This window comes from Rhopalosiphum padi, chromosome 1 (assembly GCF_020882245.1).
Source record: "Rhopalosiphum padi isolate XX-2018 chromosome 1, ASM2088224v1, whole genome shotgun sequence".
NCBI lineage: Eukaryota > Metazoa > Arthropoda > Insecta > Hemiptera > Aphididae > Rhopalosiphum > Rhopalosiphum padi.
This window is the reverse complement of record NC_083597.1, coordinates 17467259-17487871: the sequence shown is the minus strand read 5'-3', so window position 1 is coordinate 17487871 and position 20613 is coordinate 17467259. Positions and strand designations below refer to the sequence as shown.

The following is a 20613-nucleotide window of genomic DNA, read 5'->3' as shown; positions in this document are numbered from 1 at the left end:
TCCATAAATATTTTTGTTTTGTTTAATTGTTTTACAATTTGAATAGCACGAACATCTTAATACTATATTATACTTGAATATTTAAGCAGATATAAATGATGATTGATGGGTATTGTATTGATATTATATTATATTTTAAATGTTTTTTTTTTTAACAATTATTATTTAATACACAATTTGTAATTATTATTTTACAATAAGCGTATGTGATGGAAGTGACATGGCTTGAGGGGCAAGAGATAAGAAGTCACCCATTGGAGGATATTTTAAAGTTATATTCATTTATATTTTATTTGAACCATTTGTCAATTGTAAAATAGTATACGTATAATTAAATTTAACATAGTGCATATTTTTTCCTTTAACATATTATATTTTTTAATATTATAGCTCAAAACTACTTTTGAATTGTGATTTCTTATCTATTGAAATACTCCGAACAATTTTCTGCTTCAGAATATAAAAAAAAAAATAAAACTTAAAAATAAAAATGATAATATATTCATCATATGGTGTTAGGTATATATAATAACAATAACAAATTTAAAAAATACAAAAACCTATATACTTAATAAATAACAGTGTTTATAAAATACGTCGTAGGACTCACTGTAGGAGTATTATTATAGTAGTATAAAACCAATGACAGCATATTATTGAATTAGCTATTTATAAGTTTATATATTATTATGTACATATCTAAACAAAATATAAATTTAACAATCTGATAAATAGACAACCGTTCTGTTGTACGGTGAGTGTCGAATATCATACTTCATCATTGATTAAATCACTGCAATTAATGTGTTAAATTTAAATTATTCAATCATTCCATAGATTCACACGATTTAAGATTAACAATTCTGAATGAAGAACTAGAGATGAAGGATGAAGACGATGAAGTATCAAAGTACTATACTACTATCAAGGACATACTAGGAAAAAATTTCAGGGGGGTGGGGTACAAATTACTATAGGTTTTTGCTCGACTTCTTTTTTTTAAATTTGTTACTAACAACTTACGACGTACCTTTCATTACATTTTCAAATTTTTTACTGAGCATATATTTTTCTATGTCTGTTGCATCGGTACCGGTAGCTGACATGATGAACGAGTGTCTTATACTCTTATGGCTACTGCAGCGCTTTTTTACTGTTACGACTGTAACCTGATAAGGTAGCTTAACGACAACTTTTGATTCGTTACTAACTATTTTATCAATATTGGTTTTATTTACCTACATACTCTATGATTTAATATTTATTAAGTAAAACCGCATGTGGTTCATGATAACGCTTTCCGTGTCGCACTAAGTTATAGAATTACCTCAATCATAAGACATATCACATATACCATAGAATACAGATTGCGACTGTTATTTGTTTTACATATACATGTCAAAAACAAAAATGAATTTTACATATGACTCCAGACTCGTGAGTTCGTATAATAGCCAATAGGTAAGGGTAATTACTAAAATACCGCTGAAATATAATAATTAATAGATAACATTTTACATTTACTCGAATCGGAAGTCAGCGAAAGTCAGTAGACTAGTAGAGCAATAAATACACGCATTAATAACTAATAATTAATAAATAGATACATATTTTAATAACCATTATTCATTAATCGATATTATTATTTATTATGGTTATCATAATAGGTACCTACCTATAAAAATAAATTTATTAAATGACTTAATTGTTTTAAACTTGAGAAAAAAATATATAATATCAAAATAAAGCATTATTTTTGAATGTACAATAGATATTTCAAATTGTAATAATATTGTTATATGTAGTATATTAATCATGATATTAATAAATTACTTATTATAATCTAGGATTACAGTTGCGTATAACGTATGTACGATAGAGTTCGTGACCCGATTTTTATCAGATATAGCCATATAGGTATTAGGTAATATCATATTTTTATTTTAACAATAACACAAACGAAAGCTGTTATATATTCAAACTTAAAATTAAACTTTATAACTGATATTATTGATTATTGAATTGGAGTCTTTTAATTGTATAAGTATAAAAAAATAATATATAATAAACAATATGATCAAATATTATAGCGTTTTTTCTTCGTAAATCGTAATTACAAATCGCATATTGTTATTTGTTGGACCTTAAGTCGTATTCCTAATATTCCTAATGTGGGTATTGTAAAACGACCGCTAGTCAGCGTGGCAGTCGCTGCTCGTTGGCCGTTAATACCATAATAAATCATTACATACTAATTGACTAATAACTAATCAGTAATCGTTAAGATTTATGCTAAATATTAAATATTTATTGTATAATATTATTTATCAAATACTCAGTGAATAGTGAATATTTTATATTTTATTGGTAGAAAATAGCAATTGGTAACTGTGGTAGACTAAGAAATTCCAACTCTTCTGTGTTCGATTTTGATAGATCTTTTAATCACAGTGCCGTTACCGTACAATATGGAGGAGCATTGCAAATCCCTAGCTTTGCAATACGATTTGTTTGTCAACAGCACCCTCAGGTATTTGGACACGGCGACCGAGAGAGGTGAGTTATGTACTACATCAATCAGGAATTAATTCTAATCAATAATTAGAAATTAGGAATTTGAAGTCATTAAGCATATTTTCGATTCTTCGTGACAACGGACATATAGCCATTACTATTTTACTATTCAGCATTCTTACTACTTCACCTGTTAATCAGTGCCATTTTTATATTTATATTACACCTATTTTATGTAATTTTAGGTAAGAAAGTTCTATATGGCTTATATTTTTATTTTTGGCTTATAACATAATAGTTATATTATATTTAACATATTGTAGGCAAATTGAATTGTATACTTTAAGTACCTTATGAACAGATGTTTGTTGAATCTTAATGAAAAACTAGAGAGTAATTTTACTTGAAAAGTGTCATTCAGATTCTGTCTTAATATTTAATGGTCTACTTGAAACTTTTTACGTTTATTTTTAAATAGTAACTTTTGTCAACTACAATTAACCTTTATTAAATCATTAATTAATACAATTATAAATACCAACCTATATAGGTACTACATATTATTTAAAAAAAATACTTTACTTAGATCATAAAAAATTTGATTAGATAATATTTATATTAATTTTTGGGATTTAAGTTCAAGAGGCAATTTTACAAAGTGAATGTAGAGTTACAAGTCTAGTTACAAGTAAACTGCAATGTAACAGTTTAATTTAAAATTATAAATGAATTATTTTTACAGATTACATGCTAAAATTAAAAGTCATTGATCAATTAACATACAGAATCAATCAAAGTGAAGCTGATAAAGATATTATCAAAAGAAACCTAGAAGCTGTCCAGGATGAATGTTCTAAATTGACTTATAAACTTAAAGCTTCCGCGCGTTTATTAGATGAAGCTCAAGTAGAAAAAGATAAACTTTTATTTGAAAAAGAAACCATGGTAAATATTATATTAGCTTTTTATAATGTTTTAATTTTTTATTGTTAGTTATATAGTTATTCCATACAGTTAGTACAGGAACATATAGTGTTATATTTTTTTTTTGTTTTAGAAATCTCAATTAAAACAATTACACAGTGTTTTTAAGAAACAAGATATTATAGAAAAATCACACCATTCACTCTTAAATCAATCTGATTGTATACAATTAAATGAAAAAAAGACTTTTAATAACACAGGTAAATTATTATTTATTTAGTACCTAGTTTATTAACTTTAATATTTTAATTGAAATAAAACTAAAAACCAAGTAATTACCTTTATGGTAATATTTGAAAGTAAAAATACTTCATTAATAATTGATATCTCTAGTTTTTAAAATTATTTAGTTAAATTAGGTAATTGTTAACATAAAATATTGGTATAGCCTCGTGTATAGCTATAGCTAAAATACAAATAAATATACAATAGCATGTGATTTCATTTTTTTAAATTAATCACAGCAAATTTATATTTTTTAGATGCGTTATTATCAGATCTTAGTTACAGTCATTCTGAAGATAGTTCGTATGAAAATGTTATGAAAAATCCCAAACATAATTCTGCGCCTATAAAAAACTGTTCTACTGGTAACATTTTAAATAACTTGAACACAAAAAAATGTGAGGTAATTAAAAATATATGATTATTTATATAGTTAAATTTTTTAACATGCCTACTTCTTAATAGTATTTTTATACCTAGCTGCAACTTAATTTTATGTGAATTTTGAAAAATTTTTATTTAGTTACCAATATAGTTTTAATTATTTTAGATTATGAATGTGAATACTAATAACAAACAAATTGTCGCTATAACTACTTTAACTATGGATTTGGGTTCTGTTAATGCTAAATCAGTTATAAAAACTTATCCATCACCGACTTCACAAATTGCATTAATATCATCGTCGAGTGGTAATAATTTAATTTATTTTTAAATTGTATATAATAAAGATAAATTATTTTTATCTATAAATAGATTCTATTGAGCCAATGTCTACCAGCGAGTCTGAAAAAGAAACTAACATATCTGAAAAAGAAAATAATATAACTGAAAAAGAACATAATTTTATTCAAAAAATTATTGTAATTCCGGAATTTTGTGGTCACTGTAATAAAAAGTTTGTTAAAAAAATATCTACCGCTTTCATAACTAATCATATTTTATTTTTATTTTCATTATTAAATACAATAAGTAAAAAAAATTTTCAGAATCAAATTTAACAATTACATGGTTAAATGTCTGGATTGTAAAATTATAACTCATCTGGAATGTAAAGATTTTATACCTGTTATTTGTACAACTGATCAACTAAAAATTAATGCTTTAAATGTCAGTAATGTATTATTCTTGTATTGTTAACTTAATTTTAATAAATTATTATTATCGGCAGTGTGGTGTCCCACCTTCGATTGTTCACTGCATTAGCGAAATCGAAAGAAGAGGATTGGAGACAGTTGGACTTTATCGGGTATCTGGTTCTAATAAAGAAGTGAAAAGTTTAAGAGACAAATTTCGTAAAGGTTTACCGAATTTAAATGATATAGACATACATGTATTGTGTTGTTATCTGAAAGATTTAATTGGAAATATTGGCATGCAAAAATATAATCTTATATCTCAAAGTGATTTATCAAAGATGACTGATGCATTAAAAAATAAAAATAATGTTTCAAAGTCACTTTGTCAAAGTGTATCAGAATTGCCACATTCCAATCGTAACATACTTGCATTCCTCATTGTTCATTTGAAAAAGTAAATTCTTATTATTAATGCTTATTTTCCAAAAAATAATTTTATTTTATTGTTTAATTTTTATTTTTTTAGGGTTGCTAGTTCTTCAAAATGTAATATGGATTATAATTGTCTAGCAATAGTTTTTGGCCCTACAATTGTTGGTGTTAAAAGTACTTCCTTAGATGATTTACATATTAAATCTGAACTCATTTTTAAAGTAAGTAACCAAGTTTGTCATTATTGTTTTTAAATTGAAATTATTGCCAAAACTGAAGCAAATAATTATTTGAAAATTAAATACTATATGTGTTGGATATTATTTCATTTAGGTTATAATAGAATTACTAAAGTTGCCTAATGATTTTTGGCTTAGTTTTTTGAAAACTAATAGTATTTCTTCTGATGAACTATTACATAGTACTCCAACTCAAAGTCAACCACGAACACCAGGATTGTCTAATCGTATTTTTTCTTCTGGGTAAGAAAATGAAAAAAAAGTTTTTAATGATTTCATTATTTTATTATTTCATTTTATTTTTGGGCAGAATAAAAAGACGAATATTAGACTCTCCGAAAAAGAATAAAATTGCTAAACAAGTTGAATTTTAAATCAAGGATTGAATTAAGAAAAATTTTTTATCATATTAATATGAGATTTATATTCATTAAAAAAAAAAAATGTATTTTAAGAATTTGACTTAAACACTAAACAGTTAATTTTTATATGATGTTATTATTACAAATTGTTTTTTGTATTACATTACCTAAGTGATGATTTTTTTTTAATTTTATAATCCCAAACTGAAGTATTTATAAAAATACTATTTAGTTTCTATGCAAGTATATATATTGTGATTCATTTTGTTTTTAACATTTATATGATACCAGAGTTAATGCTATTTGTTGAATTGTCAAAAAAATATAGTTTAAATTGGTTTTACATTGGTGTTTTTATTTTTATTTTTACAAAAATTTGTAATATTTTTGTTAATTTGAAATATACTTTAATTAATATTTTTCAAAATGCGTATTACAGTTAATTGGTAAATAGAAAAATCTTAAAATTTTAATATTACTTTTATTAATTAACTATATTGAGTGACTATTAATTTCAAGTAGCAACTATAACTAAACTACATTTATCAGGTAAATTTGTCAAAGTTTTGGCTTATATAACTGTTAAAATAGAGATTTTGTCTGAAACAGAGTACTATAAAACGTATTTTTACTACTTCCTGTTATATGAATGTTTTATGAATTAAGTATTAAAAATCAAAACATTGGCTTCAAGTACATTTCAAAATAACAAAAAACAGATTTAGAATAAATCTATTATTAAAAAAAAGGTGAGTGAGCATGTATATTGAATTGACCTCTATATAGTTTATTTGAGCATTATCCATTCAAACATAATGTACAATTTAATAATTATTCTTTTCATGGTATCAATAAATATATTTTTAAATTTATATTTTACTAAAAATAAGTGTACAATTTTTACATTTTTAATTTATACACTTTTTAATATATTACAAAATTGTAAGTTGATTTTATATATTTTAGATTTAATTTAATGATAATGCTTAAAATAAATTATAAGACGCTTTTAAGAGTCAACTTGTTTTAATTATCTAAAAATGAATTATATAGGTAGGTCATAATAAAAGTAACATGGTACATAATGTAAATAAAATAAAATAATTTTAATTGATATAAGTAGTTAAAATAAAATAATATTTGAGTTGAATATCTTAAAAATATTTATGTTATACGTAATATATTTGTATTATGCAAGTATAAATTAAAATTGTACAGTACCTATAATGTACAAATATATTTTTTTTATTTATCTATTTGATTTTACGGAATGTAAAATTCAGTCTAATGTTTTTTGCTTTTTTTTCTTTGGGAATCGAGTGATACCAATATTCATTTGTAGGCTGATTCATCATTAAAAGACTGCCATTATGTAAATCTAATTTTATAAGTTCTACTTGTCTTATTTTCTTCCTTACATCTGTATGTTTAAACACAAATTTCCTTGTCTGCCCCAAAGATATAGACGCAATGGGTACTGTTTTGTCCAATTCTACTTCGTCGTCTCTGTGTTCACCCATATGATCCTCTCCATTTTTATATCTTAAAATGTTTATCATAAAATAAGAATCAATTTTATGTCCCGTAATATCTACCTATGTTTTTTACCTGTTGACTAGAACAAAATTGTAATCAACTCCACGGGCAGTGAATATTTTTTTCTTCAGATCGTATAACGGTTGCGGCCATGGTTGTGCTGGCACGACAGTACCAGAAAACTTATAAGATATGCCCGTGTCGCCAAATGCAACCTGCTGTCTGGGTATGGAATAATATTGTCCAAATACTTTCACTTGCGACAGACGACCGTCGAAGTAACTCACGTTGTCTTCCATGTAATTCAGCAGAGCAGCACTCTCGGCAGCTGTCAGAAATCTCTCGCAATAATCCAAGTCTAAATTTTCAGCGACAATTTTTCGCCACCGTGACATCTGAGTGTTTTTCATAAGTTTTTCGTAAAGAGAAACTTGCGAAACTGCCATGATCAATAATTACTGAATGCTGATTAATTGTCAGATTACATTCGGAGAGAGTATGTTGAAATAAAATACTAGAAAAACATTTTGAATTTTGACCTGCAACTATAAAATATTAATTAGAATTTCAATTTCAAAAACCTTTTTATCAGTGAGAGCAATGTCAAAAAACCCGGCAAAATATCATGTGTTTTTTTTTTTGTGATAAAGTTCTATAAACTGATAGTACAAGTCTAGTAAAGTTATTTTTTTTCAAATTAAATAAATAATAAATGTTACAAATAGTAATATGATGTATTATTATTATTTATTTTATTTACATATAAGGTAGTAGGTACATTAACACATGAATTAATTAGCACTTGTGAAAATAGTTTAATTTGTGGCGATAATATTGTGATGACATTAAACATCACCGTACACCAAATGGCAAATACTGTGAATTTTGTATTTTCATGAATAGTATTCAATGGCACATTCAAATAAAATTAAAGCTCTGCTCTCTGATTTGGGCAGATCGACCAAAAGAGGTGTAAAAAAATGTCCATCATGTGGAACATACAATGGAACAAGAACTGTAGTTTGCAAAACGTGTTATCTGTTGTTAAAACCAAATAATAAAAGAGTCTCGCCATCTGAAGTGTGTCGTTTACTTACACCTTGTTCATCTCGGGTATATTCACCACTTAAACTTGTTAAATTTACAATATTTTAGTATTTAAATGTTTAAATGTTTCAGATTTTTTCTTATATATCTTCTGAAAACATTGATTTCGAAGAAAGAGGATTCATCCATTTTCCTGATACTAAAAACAAAGAAATTAACAAACTGGATACTGGACTGTGTTTAGTCCGTTCTTGTGGTGGTCGTTTATTTGATAATAATATCCTGAAATGTCATGCAAGTTTAATTATTGTATTATAATAGTTGTTAATTCATATATATTTTGTTTGATATTAGACAAATTATTGACAAATCTAAATTTGATTTTTTTTGTTTAATACTTTTTAATACACGTTTTAACACATATTTTTAAACATCAACTTCCTATGTAAATATTTGCTAGACATTAAATAAACATTCTCAATTTAAGGATTTGTTAAAACATTTATAAGATGTATTTTAATATTAGTTAAATTTTATCATTTCTTATATATAGGGTTTGGATGTTTATGAGTTAAAAATTAAATAATGCTTGCAAATGTGGCAAAAACATGTCAAATTATAAATTAAATATTTATTTATATTATAAAACATAATTTATTATTTATTCAAAGTACTATACATTTTTAGAAGATAATTAATAAAACAAATTTCATATTCGTGTAAGTTGTGATATCAACAGTACCTAGTTATTAGTTATTACCTATAAGGCATTGCAAACAAGTGAATGTCTGTAAAATAATGTATGACAACACTTGTGTAGTGTGAACAAGCACCTATACATATTAAATTTAATAATAATAAAAAGTATTCTTTAAATTCTAAAATGTTTAAAAATACATTTAAAAGTATGATTATATGCAATATGAATTCAATATAACTTTTGTCACACCAAACAGACAAATAATGAAATAAAATATTATAGAAAAGTCACAAAAATCCTAACCTTACTTAGAAAATATTTTTTATATAATTATATAATGAAGTATAACTGTACTAATGGTGTTTGTTGCTTAGGTCTTAATTCTAAAGTATAGAAAATAATTTTTCATGTCTTCATATTTAATAAAAAATATTAAAAATACAGTATTTAAATTTTTTAAGTTAATAGTCTTTAAATTATTGTAATGTTGTCTATAACTTTCAAGACTGCACTATTTATTAGTTAATTAACAATATCTATTTTTATGGACGTGGTTCTCTTATACTTTATATTAAGTAGTTATTTAAATATATTACAAATAACTTACATAAAAGTCAAAAATTATAAATTATTAAATAATTTAACTTTCAAATATTATTTGTTATAGGAAAGCGTCTTAAACACAAATATTCAAAGTGAACCCTGCAAACATATAGATACTTGTTTTGATTGTAATACAATTGGTGTATCATTGAACATCGATCAACAGGTTTTAGAATCTTTTAGAGTTCCTCAAAATGTGAAACAAGTATGTTGCTTTATTTATATAGTCAACTCTCGATATCCACATTTTGTAGTGGTGACTGGTGGATATTTGTGTGTGTGGAAAGATGGGTATAAATACTGGTCACAAATGTTTTTGTGATATCAGAGGGGTAGTTACACGGATTATAATTATTTTAATTATATGAAAAATGAGATTCTCTTCAAAATTAATTATATTGAAGTTTATACACCTCTTATAGACCACAATACATAAATATCTACTGTGGAACTAATTTTATGAAAAATAAACTTATAAGCATGGAACGGATTTTAATTTAGTATAAAATTTAAAATATTTAAATATATATTTGTTTATTATTCAATAAATATTTATTTATGATATTGAAATATTTAAATTAAAAATAAGATAGAATTTATTATAAATAATACATAATACATAATAAAAAAAAAAAATTTATTCTGAATTCAAATAATCTTTATGAGGGAAACAGTTAGAAACAACATATAATTTGAAATTTTCAAATTTAAAATAATGACAATTGGATCTTAGCATTGTTTTATAATAGTTGAATAATCTTTTCACATCAACAGAAGTGATATCTGCATATTTCATATACATAATTCTTTTGGATTGTTTTTTATTTCTGAATTGTTTTTTGGGAGTTTTATTTAATAGTATATCTCTTATCGACATTACAGCATTAAATCCTGGGTTTTTTCCAATATGTTTTATAATTTTGAATTAGTTAAAACTCCAATTTCTCAAGGAACGCGCTCCAATTGTCTCATGGCATTATCATTTATTTCTAGACTCCAGTTTAATGACATTTTAGAAGTTTCTAATTTTTAAAGTATCAATAGTATCAAATACAAATCCAAAATTAGTGGAAATAAATGTTAAGTTGCTAAATAAATATTAAAATAAAAACGGAAATTGTACAATAATACAAAAATACGTTTATTTATTTGTAAAATATTTAAAATAAAATTAGCATCAGCTTATTCGAAATGAAATGAAACATATACATATGTTGAAAATATTCCGATGTTAAAACTACATAAATATGTTTATTTAAATTAAAGTTCGTTCCCTACAGACTTTTTAGACTTGCATGTTTATTTTTTTGTGATAGTTGTATATTCTAGGTAAGGTATTAAGGTATAGATTTGTTTTGTAAAATTAAGTTCAAAATTTGACTTTGCGTATGCTTTTGCATATTCAGTTATATTTTACAAAAAGAGACATATTTGATAAATTAAAGTATTTTTTTTAATTATTATTATTAAATCATAGTTTTATTCACATACTATTTTATTCTGTTTTTTCCTATAATTTTAGCTACATATTTCTAATAATTTTAATTTAGTCATTTCCAAAATCTAATAATTAATAAAAATATATTTATTTATTTAATTTTTTAAATTTAATCATACAATTTTTTCATAATTATTATGAATTAAATAAAATTATTTTATATGCTTATTTTAATTGTATACATATATTTATATTTTAATCATTTTCAGTGAAAATATTTTAAGCCCTAAGTAAACACTTAATTTATTTCTCAAAACTCTAATTGATGCACTTTTATTATGTAATATAAATATTGTTATAATATCTATAAATTAATTCAAATTTTCTGTAGACTAATATCAACAACCGTATTGGATAGAACTTTTTTGACAGTAAACAAATGAAAACCCATATTTAAGAAATTAGACGTATTTTCTTCAAACTACCATAATTCTTTTAACTCCAAAACTTTTTGAATGCCTAAGACTATTAAACTATAAAGTGGTAGTTTTTAATGTATTCATTTTTTAATCCAGGAAGTATGGACAAATTTTATTGATAAAAAAAAACCATATTTACAACGTGTATCAGAAAATATATTTGTTGTCCGATGCAAAATTTCTACTCAAAACCCTTTGGGCTATTTGCATTGTATCATTGGAAAATATAATAGATGCTTTTGTTGTACTACTACATTGGTTACAGTTGATCAAATGGTAATACCTTGATAAATTATAATTTATATTTATAATCTATACATTATTATATTATTTATACAAAACATTATTTTTGTTAGGATCAAATTCCAGATTTAAATACATACTTTTGTTGTCATTACATTGCATGTTTAAGTGCTATAGCAACTTCACGATATATGGTGCAAGAGTTTGAAAAAAATCTTAATCCATTTGTATCTGTTTCTACATTGTCTGCAACTATTGTTCAGCTTGACAATTTGCCAAGTAAGTGTATTATCTTAAAGATAAAGTATCTAGTCTTAAAGAAACTATAAATATAAATTTAGTTTAATTTACTACTATAAGATATCTGGAAATTCTGATTTTATATATTATTTTAACTTTAATACAAGTACTTCTAATTTGTAAAAAGAATAGAAGTATAATATAATGATTAAATACATAATTTATAGTATTAAGGATGTTTAATTTTCTGTCTTGAATCCATCTTTATTATTTGTAATGTTTATAATATTTAATAGAATAAATACAAATAAGAAAAAAATGATTTATTGCCAAAAATTGACAATAGTGTGTAATGGAATAGGGGTTATTTGCAAAATCACCAGGGTGTCTAAATTATTTATATATCTCTGACTCTCTGACCATATTTCTTACTTGACATTAGTAAAAATAATAACTGATAAATTATGAAAGTATACATTTGCTCTTTTCATGATTTGTGTGTTACATTCTTTATAAAATGTAATCACTTGTATTATTATTATTTTTTTTACTATCATAACGTCTTATAAATATTTAAATGTTTTTAAAATTAAAGATATGTTTGTTTTAGATGTCCAGGTTGCAATGGCAGAAGAAAGTAATGGGCCAGTCACATTTTTTGATGATCAGATGATTATCACTAGTGAAACTTGTGTCTTAGAAAGCATTACTCCTAAATATCAAAGAATAGTCCCAAATATATTATCAAAAGTATTAATTTTAATTTTAATATTAAACATATCAAATATTCTATCCTGATTCATGATTAGTAAAATAATAAATAAATAATGGTATATCTTATATCACATTAATTATTTGTTTTGAACATGAAAACTTAAAATATATTTTATTCTGATGTTCTATATTAAACTAATATTAAAAATATATAATTTATTTTTTAGAAACGATCTAAAAAATCTCAAAACAACTCAAGAGTAAAGAAGAAAAGCTGTATGATATTGATTATTTTATTCTAGTTAATAAATATTTTGTAATTGAATTTATAAAGAAAAATTTATTTAGGTCATGAAGAACCACAATTTATAAATCCTAATCCTGTATTAAGTTTTGAAAAATGGATTTCTTCCGTTACAGAACGCATTAATCAAGAAATGCATTATCAATTTGATGGTAATCCACCAACCATGGTGTTTCATATTCATAAGGTTAGTAATACATTTTTTGATATATTCTAGAAAAAATCAAGAATAAAATTGTATATTAATTTAAATGATGAAATATATTTCTAAAGCTTTCTTGTTATACCAAACAAAAGATATGTAAAGAAGTTTATTTTTACAGATGTTTTTTGAATGTTTGCGAGAACGTATGTGTGTGGCTTCTGAAAAAAAACGTTTACCTAATTATACTTTGGTCTTTATGAAGCGTGATTCATTACCTTTAGGCACATTCACAAAGTATACTTGGCATATTACTAATATAATGTTAGTGAAGAAAATTTTTGAAACACCTTTAGTACCTCTTAAGATTAGTCGCAGTTTCATCAAAAACATTGATGGTACATATGATGCTTTTGAGCGTGAAAAGTATGACAACATACCAACAGATAAATCTCATCAGCCAATACAACCAAATGATTTGAAGACATTTTTGAAAGTTGGTTAGTTCATAAAAATTACAATTGTATGAATTTTTGTAAATGCACGACAGTTATTATTTATAGAAATAATGTTTAAAGAGCTTTTTGTTTTTTAGGTATTGTCAATGAACATCAAAAAGAACCAATACCATTTATTATTGAATGGATTCCTGATGTTCTTCCTATAACTGAGATTGGTGAATTAAGACTGACATTCAAATATGGACATATGCCTCCAAAAGAAAACACCTCTTAATATTATATATTATTTTGAATTTCAAATAAATCATAAACTTAACTGCTGTATTCATAATATATCAAATCATTAAGCAAATGATATTTAGAATTTAAATCAAATTTATAATTTTTATACTTTTCCGGTATCTATAAGTAAATAACCTTAATATTTAAAATATAAGCATGTAATTGCAGATGTTATAAAAGATTATTTTAATACTGATGCATTAGTTCTACACTTTTATAAAACTGAAAAATGTATTTCCCATCCTTGTCAAACAAAGTGTTTGTATTATGTATCCATTTTTTGTTTTTGTTTTTATCTTTATAGCAATGTTTATGGTATATATATATAATTTATATATGTTTGAAATTATATTTATATTTAATATATGGGCAATATAAATTATATTTTTGTCCATATTAAAGTTTAAAATTTTTTATTGTGTTCAGGTCATAATGTTATTTTTTCAGTATCAGATGTAAATCATAATCCATTAATATTATGAATATTTTTTTTTTTTATATAATATTTAATAAATGATAATAAAATATTATCACAGCATTTTGTATAGGCTTTTTAGGCACATGAATATTGTGTCTTTCTTGAACTGCGATTTATTTTAATATTTATTTATTGATCTTTATTTTATAACACTTTATACTGACCATCCATTGTTTCATTTTACAATCAATATCTAAGAACTACAGTTTATCTTAGAACGAACATAATTTTATTCTGGCATATTACAGATTTTTTTCGTATATACTACATAACAATATTATGCCAAACATATTTTACTTTACCAATAATCAATTTGATTGACTTACATTTTATCAGATACATTAACATAATATAATTAATATTCTAATATATACATATGATTCTAGTGTTTTTCTAATGTTTGCTCAGTTATTCAGACCTGAGTTTTTGGTGGCAGTTAATACAATTAAATTTACTTGTTTATCCAACGAAAATAAAAGCTCACGCACAAAATCATTATTTATTTATAAAAATAAAAAAGGAAAATACAATTTTTTATTCATGTTACATATCCAAGACTCGCATTATATACTCTAAGCATGGACATATGGTTGAAAGAAAAAAACAATAGACCAATCCTATACTTCTTACTTAAGGCAAATTGAAAGATGCTGGTATTAAAATTTAGAGAATTAAAATAAATTGAAAAGTGATTAAGCTGTTATAATATATAACCATTTAAAACCTTAAAATAATGAAAATACATTTTTAATCATTCTATTCTATATTTGAATAATGTATGAATTATAGTATTTATTAAAAATAATGCAGTATTATTTTTATTATTAAATATAACATTAAATGAGTTATCGAAAATATGTACATTTTTTATTTATTAACATATTATAATAAATGTGCAGCTATTTATATAATAAGACAATTTTATTAAATATTTAAAAATGTTTATTAGTTGTTTTTGGCGACCTGAGTAATATTAATCATAAAAATTACTATTATTCAGTACATCCAATATTTAATTTACTTATTTCTTAGATTACGCTGATTTTCTAATGATTTTCCACTTTCCCAAATTTCTTTATTAAATTCATTTTTTCCAGAACATAAAGCAATTAATCTATAAAACAAAATAATTGATTAAATAAACAAAAACTATCTAAATAAAGTTGGAAGTTTCAAAATTTACCTCGAAATCATCATAAAACGATGCAAGTCATCGCCAGAAACATTTTTGGGATCAGCTTTTCGCATCTCTACATAATCATTTTCAATAACCTAAATAAAAATAAAATTGAATTAATAAATTATATTATTTCACAATAACTATATATTTAGTAATATACTTTTAAAATATCTTCATCATAGTTAAAAGGAAATGTTGAAATAATTGCTATATATTTTCTTAATTTATCCAAAAGAGGTAACTGACTTTTTAAGTAGTCATTTACTGACTTCATCGTCTCTTCAATGTCAGAACAAGATGGATCTGGTTTCAATACAATATCAATATCATACTGAAATTAAACATGTTATTAAATATACATTTTAAATCTATTAGTAACTTATTAGTTATTATATTACAGGTAGAATAGATTTTCCAATTGATAATGTTAATACTGGTATTTGGGTTTCATAGTCCATCCCATAATAAGTGAAATCATATTTCATTTGTTGGTTAGAAATTATATTTTTTAGAGCTTCCAAATTCAGCATTCCTAAAAAAAATTATAATACATAAAAAAAAATATACCAACAACATTAATATTTTTGTATTCTAATACTTTTTTTTTAAATTAAGAAAGTGGCCTGATGAAACAATTTAAAAGTGGATAAGATAACAAAATTAAAATTGCAAGAAAGAATAGATTGAATATTTAGAGAATCAATAAAACTAAGAAAACTATTGCACTAGAAGCAAATAAATGGGCAGTTAAAAAAATGTGTGTAATGTAAATAGCAGAGAAAATTGTTTATGCCAAATTTTTTATTAGTGCAAAGGTAATAGGGGATGTTCAAAACTATCAAAAATACCTCCTAAATTAAAATACACGTGACTAAATATTCAAGTCATATTTTTAGTAATAAAGTAGTTGCTATAATACTTTTGTAAATTTCAAATTTATATTGGATTTTTTGTCAACATAATAAAATTAAAATTATATTAGACTAAAATGGATAATATGTATTGTAATCTACGTTTCTTAATTGAGTTAATCATTGATTAGAAAGATACATTTTAAATGTAAAATTATATTCTGAAATTATAGTAAAATAATATATATATATTAAGCAAAGTAAATTACCTTTATTATCCAAGTTTCCTGGCTGTAAATCTGTTTCATCTAAGACCAAATGTGTCCTATCTGATAACTGTAAGAATCCATTCAACAGTCTATTGGAATTATAACATTTTCTAAAATAAAATACAATTTTATTAATTTATAACATTCTATAACTAATGTCTAATTAATTAATATAGGGTAAAGATAATTTGTAATACCTCAGATATTTTTATGAACTACGATAGAGGTTATCATTAACATCAATAATATAAAGTGTCTAGTAAGTTTTGAAGCACATTATATGCATAAATATAGTTGAAAGTATTTTAAAAGTTTTTTAATATTCTGGACAAGTTGATAATAAAATAAAATATATTACCTTGGAGTCATATTCATGTTGTTCAAAGTGTGTATTTGAATTGGTAAATACTCACTTTTAACAACCAAATAAGATATCAGTGAATATAAAAGTTTTGTGTAGTTTTTTCCAATACTTTCAGGTATCCCACGAATATTTAATGAGAGTTTTCCAGGAACCAAATTATGTTGTCTATTATAACTATATAAAAAGATTAAATATATACAGAAAAATAATAATATTATTAGCCTGAAAATCAAATAGAAAAAAAGGTTAATATTTAAAATTAATTATACATACGTGGTAGATACAAGGTAAAATAGTAAATAATCAGCCACTAAAGAATCTCCTAATAATGCTTGAGTTAATACTAATTTTAACTCTGCATGAATATTTGAAGCTTCATTCCATATAGAATTATCTGTTTTATAAATGTACTAGTATTATAATAATTACATATACAAATTAATAAATTAAACAAAAAAAAAAAAATTAACTCACTCGTTTCTTCAATATCTGAAATTAAAGTTTTTAGTAATTTCAATTGAACGGCATGTATACAATGTGTTTCTTTAGCTATTGAAGATTGTTCTTGTACATTTTCATTGTCCTCTTGAATTGTACGTCGATCAAGAAATCCTACAACTTCTACAATTTGGTTGACCTTTAGTTCATTGGTATCAACATCTTCAGGATATACCTAAATGTTTAAATATTTAAATGTATAAAAAATATAATATTATGAGAAAATGACAAAATTATTCTTACGAATATAAATATTTCTTTTGAGTACTTTTGACATGCTGGATCAAGACGAATTCGTTTATTCATATTATCTTCTCTAAATTAATATATTTTGTTTCAATAATAATTTTATGTTAATAATTTTATAAATATTTAATTATTTACATACAATTGAGCCTCAACATTCTGGTTTATATTAGCTTCATCTTTGGCCCATTCATTCAATCCTGGAATTGGAATACAGGCAATAATTTGTCGTTCCATCAATGTTTTACCAAATACAATTTCTTCTCCGGGCTATAAAAATAATAAAATATATAAATAAATATAACCCCTCCTTTTTTTTTGGCAAATTATTATTATTACTTGAACATTTTTAGTGCTGCTATGATATTTTGCTTGACGTGAAGCAAGTTCTTCATTCTCAGAATTAATAATTGTAAAACTGCTACTATAATATTCTGGATTTAACATATCTTGTATCATTCCTTTAAACCGTACAAAGCTTCCAAGAGTTATATTATCATCAAATAATAAAGGTACCTAAAAATTAAAATTATTTTCAAAAAATGTTCACAATAAAATACATGTGTTGAATTCACCTGAAATAAGAGTAGTATAGTAACTAAAAACAAACCCCACAAAACATTCAATTTTTAAATGAGATATCTTTAATTAAAAAATATTAGGTACTTTGTATGAGTACCAATTGGCAATTACCTACTTAGTAGGCAAAATATCAATTAGGAAAGGTACCTTAAAACATTTTTTATTTAGCCATGTTGGTAAAATCATAATTTAAAAATTAGTAGTCGATAGATATAATGAGGGGTATTATCAGACAATAATTAAATTATTATTCTCTCTATTTTTAAAAACTAATTTTTGATGCTTACAACTTGTGCTTATTAATTAAAATTTTTTTTTTATTTTAGGCACTAAATAATAAGTTATAATTGCTGTTATATTATCAATTATTATTTGACCCAAATGCAACAAACATTATAATTAAAGTAAAATAACATATTTTATAAAAATTTTAGTCCTAGTCCATTATAACTTCATATTACAAGTCATGAGTATAATTAATTATAACAAACAGTCTAAGTCTAGCTAGGTTTTATTCATAGGTAGAAACTTTCACAACATATATAAATGAAAAAAAAATTAATATACATTTTGTTTTATTCGTAGGATAGAGTGGATAGACAAACAGTTAATTTCAATTACCTTCTCCCAATTTCCTAGTTCATTCAGAGTTTTCTTGCATTCTTCTTCATTGTCGTTCCAAATATCTGCAGTCCACGTATCCATACTACTGAATGTGTAATAAGTTGGTGTGAGATGTAATAATTATAATAAATAAAAAGAACAAGAAACAATAAATTAATGATCAATTAAGTTATAAACAACTGTGAAGATTATAACAAGGAAAAATACCGATGCACAGCACAACAGTAGGATGGAAGAAATATAAAGTACACTAAGCACAGGTTACTATCTAGTATCTAGAGTTAGAACACAGTAATTGAGTAATCCGTAGACCGTAAGTAGGTAATTAAAATTTTAAATTCAGATCTCAATAGGCGTCTTATTCAATATTCATTATTGTTTAAAAACAATTTATCATCAGAAATCAGAATAAGGAAATGTGCTATCAATTTAAAGTTTTCCCTCGCTTTTTCTTTGTTTATCGCCATGGTATAATGTTAATCGCCATTATAAATACGATATCGTATAAGACCACGGTATAGAAGATAATTATTTTCTATATCGTGATAAGACCATGAAGTTCTTTCACCTATTATTCCATGACTTCTAATTCATTTTCTAAGATCTACCCGCGACCACAGGTAACAGATAGATAATACAAGAATACAAGATCTTTAGTAGTTCCCCAGGCTATAGTCTACATTGTGGATCTACCAAAGAAACATAAGCGCAACTAGACCTCTAAAACGAGGGGTGCTAGAACTGTTCCAGTTTTCCAATTGATGATATTTCACTAAAATAATAATAGTTTGGTATAAAAAATAGGAGGTGCTAAATACCTCTTTGCACCCCTCCCACCTTAGTGACGCCACTGCAAAGAAAGTGAATTCTGTACATTGATGAATTAAGATATTATCTTAATTTATGGTTCTGTCTCTTTTTATCAATCTTATTCTGATGAAACATTGACAGAATTTGGGGGGTGCGCAGTCCATATATTATTATGTCTATCCTGACGTCATTGTCAGTTGAGACTAGAAAGACCTGTTGATAGATAGCGTAAGGAGTATTAAATAAAAAATCCCATCATTTTGGGTCTTCGTATTTATGACCTATCTATTTTTATAATTTTGCACTTGTACACTCGAATAGTTGAATAGTTACACTTTTTGGCAGAAAAAAAAAATCAAATGTTCCATACCACTGCATTATGTGTATACAACCGTCTATGTAAAATAATAAGGCCAACGATTATTTACAAACTAATTCGTTAGTTATATTTAGGGTTCGGACTTCGGAAGTTATAGGAATTGCATATTGTTCGATTTATACCAGACAAGCAAGAAATTCAAGCTATAAAATATTGAGTTAAAAAATTGAAAATTAAATAAAACACGTTTGTATAATTTGTGGATTTATAAGAAAAAAGTACATATTTCTTGATTTTCATACGCCTAAGCGTATTACTTATTTATTTATTTATGTATAATAAGCGGGTAATAAACCCTTTGGCAATTA

The 20613-nt window shown here is 24.4% G+C and overlaps 4 protein-coding genes across 6 annotated transcripts; 2 read left to right on the top strand and 2 right to left on the bottom strand.

Annotated features, from left to right (window-relative positions):
- The first annotated feature begins 1288 nt into the window (after nucleotides 1–1288).
- Nucleotides 1289–6178, top strand: LOC132918066 (rac GTPase-activating protein 1-like). Of its 3 annotated transcripts, none has more exons than XM_060979136.1 (12): nucleotides 1289–1461; nucleotides 2452–2556; nucleotides 3257–3459; nucleotides 3572–3698; nucleotides 3981–4126; nucleotides 4274–4415; nucleotides 4480–4621; nucleotides 4713–4833; nucleotides 4895–5256; nucleotides 5329–5455; nucleotides 5568–5716; nucleotides 5784–6178. In XM_060979136.1, the coding sequence occupies exons 2-12, from the start codon at nucleotides 2469–2471 to the stop codon at nucleotides 5845–5847; spliced, it is 1671 nt and encodes a 556-aa protein (XP_060835119.1). In that variant the 5' UTR covers nucleotides 1289–1461; nucleotides 2452–2468; the 3' UTR covers nucleotides 5848–6178. The 3 variants fall into 3 exon arrangements, with proteins under 3 accessions (XP_060835119.1, XP_060835118.1, XP_060835117.1); XM_060979135.1 differs by having other exon boundaries at nucleotides 1290–1461; nucleotides 2372–2556; XM_060979134.1 differs by lacking the exon at nucleotides 1289–1461 and having other exon boundaries at nucleotides 2197–2556.
- Nucleotides 6179–6842: 664 nt separating this feature from the next.
- LOC132931783 (DNA oxidative demethylase ALKBH2-like) lies at nucleotides 6843–7946 on the bottom strand. Its single transcript, XM_060997785.1, has 2 exons — nucleotides 7444–7946; nucleotides 6843–7377 (listed from the first exon to the last, which is right to left on the bottom strand). The coding sequence occupies exons 1-2, from the start codon at nucleotides 7815–7817 to the stop codon at nucleotides 7089–7091; spliced, it is 663 nt and encodes a 220-aa protein (XP_060853768.1). The 5' UTR covers nucleotides 7818–7946; the 3' UTR covers nucleotides 6843–7088.
- A 96-nt stretch (nucleotides 7947–8042) lies between these two features.
- Nucleotides 8043–14434, top strand: LOC132920901 (uncharacterized protein C2orf42). The gene is made up of 10 exons (XM_060983632.1): nucleotides 8043–8484; nucleotides 8551–8712; nucleotides 9786–9926; nucleotides 11735–11914; nucleotides 11995–12160; nucleotides 12732–12871; nucleotides 13063–13111; nucleotides 13184–13326; nucleotides 13463–13781; nucleotides 13877–14434. Exons 1-10 carry the CDS (start codon nucleotides 8281–8283, stop codon nucleotides 14014–14016), a joined length of 1644 nt encoding a protein of 547 aa, XP_060839615.1. The 5' UTR covers nucleotides 8043–8280; the 3' UTR covers nucleotides 14017–14434.
- Nucleotides 14435–14975: 541 nt separating this feature from the next.
- LOC132920911 (mini-chromosome maintenance complex-binding protein) lies at nucleotides 14976–19995 on the bottom strand. The gene is made up of 13 exons (XM_060983646.1): nucleotides 19935–19995; nucleotides 19114–19201; nucleotides 18250–18426; nucleotides 18053–18180; nucleotides 17908–17980; nucleotides 17641–17839; nucleotides 17440–17560; nucleotides 17161–17340; nucleotides 16803–16912; nucleotides 16081–16214; nucleotides 15843–16013; nucleotides 15686–15774; nucleotides 14976–15616 (listed from the first exon to the last, which is right to left on the bottom strand). The coding sequence occupies exons 2-13, from the start codon at nucleotides 19195–19197 to the stop codon at nucleotides 15520–15522; spliced, it is 1563 nt and encodes a 520-aa protein (XP_060839629.1). The 5' UTR covers nucleotides 19198–19201; nucleotides 19935–19995; the 3' UTR covers nucleotides 14976–15519.
- Nucleotides 19996–20613: the final 618 nt, after the last annotated feature.

Coding starts and splice junctions, on each gene's coding strand:
- LOC132918066 (XM_060979136.1), top strand. CDS start 2,469: ATGGAGGAGCATTGCAAATCCCTAGCTTTGCAATACGATTTGTTTGTC. Junction 4,834..4,894: donor TAAAAATTAATGCTTTAAAT/GTCAGTAATGTA, acceptor TATTATCGGCAG/TGTGGTGTCCCACCTTCGAT. Junction 5,257..5,328: donor CTCATTGTTCATTTGAAAAA/GTAAATTCTTAT, acceptor TTATTTTTTTAG/GGTTGCTAGTTCTTCAAAAT.
- LOC132931783 (XM_060997785.1), bottom strand. CDS start 7,817: ATGGCAGTTTCGCAAGTTTCTCTTTACGAAAAACTTATGAAAAACACT. Junction 7,378..7,443: donor AATTTTGTTCTAGTCAACAG/GTAAAAAACATA, acceptor AAACATTTTAAG/ATATAAAAATGGAGAGGATC.
- LOC132920901 (XM_060983632.1), top strand. CDS start 8,281: ATGGCACATTCAAATAAAATTAAAGCTCTGCTCTCTGATTTGGGCAGA. Junction 12,161..12,731: donor TCAGCTTGACAATTTGCCAA/GTAAGTGTATTA, acceptor TGTTTGTTTTAG/ATGTCCAGGTTGCAATGGCA. Junction 13,112..13,183: donor AAGAGTAAAGAAGAAAAGCT/GTATGATATTGA, acceptor AAATTTATTTAG/GTCATGAAGAACCACAATTT.
- LOC132920911 (XM_060983646.1), bottom strand. CDS start 19,197: ATGGATACGTGGACTGCAGATATTTGGAACGACAATGAAGAAGAATGC. Junction 16,014..16,080: donor TTGGAAAATCTATTCTACCT/GTAATATAATAA, acceptor GTTTAATTTCAG/TATGATATTGATATTGTATT. Junction 15,617..15,685: donor CGTTTTATGATGATTTCGAG/GTAAATTTTGAA, acceptor TTTGTTTTATAG/ATTAATTGCTTTATGTTCTG.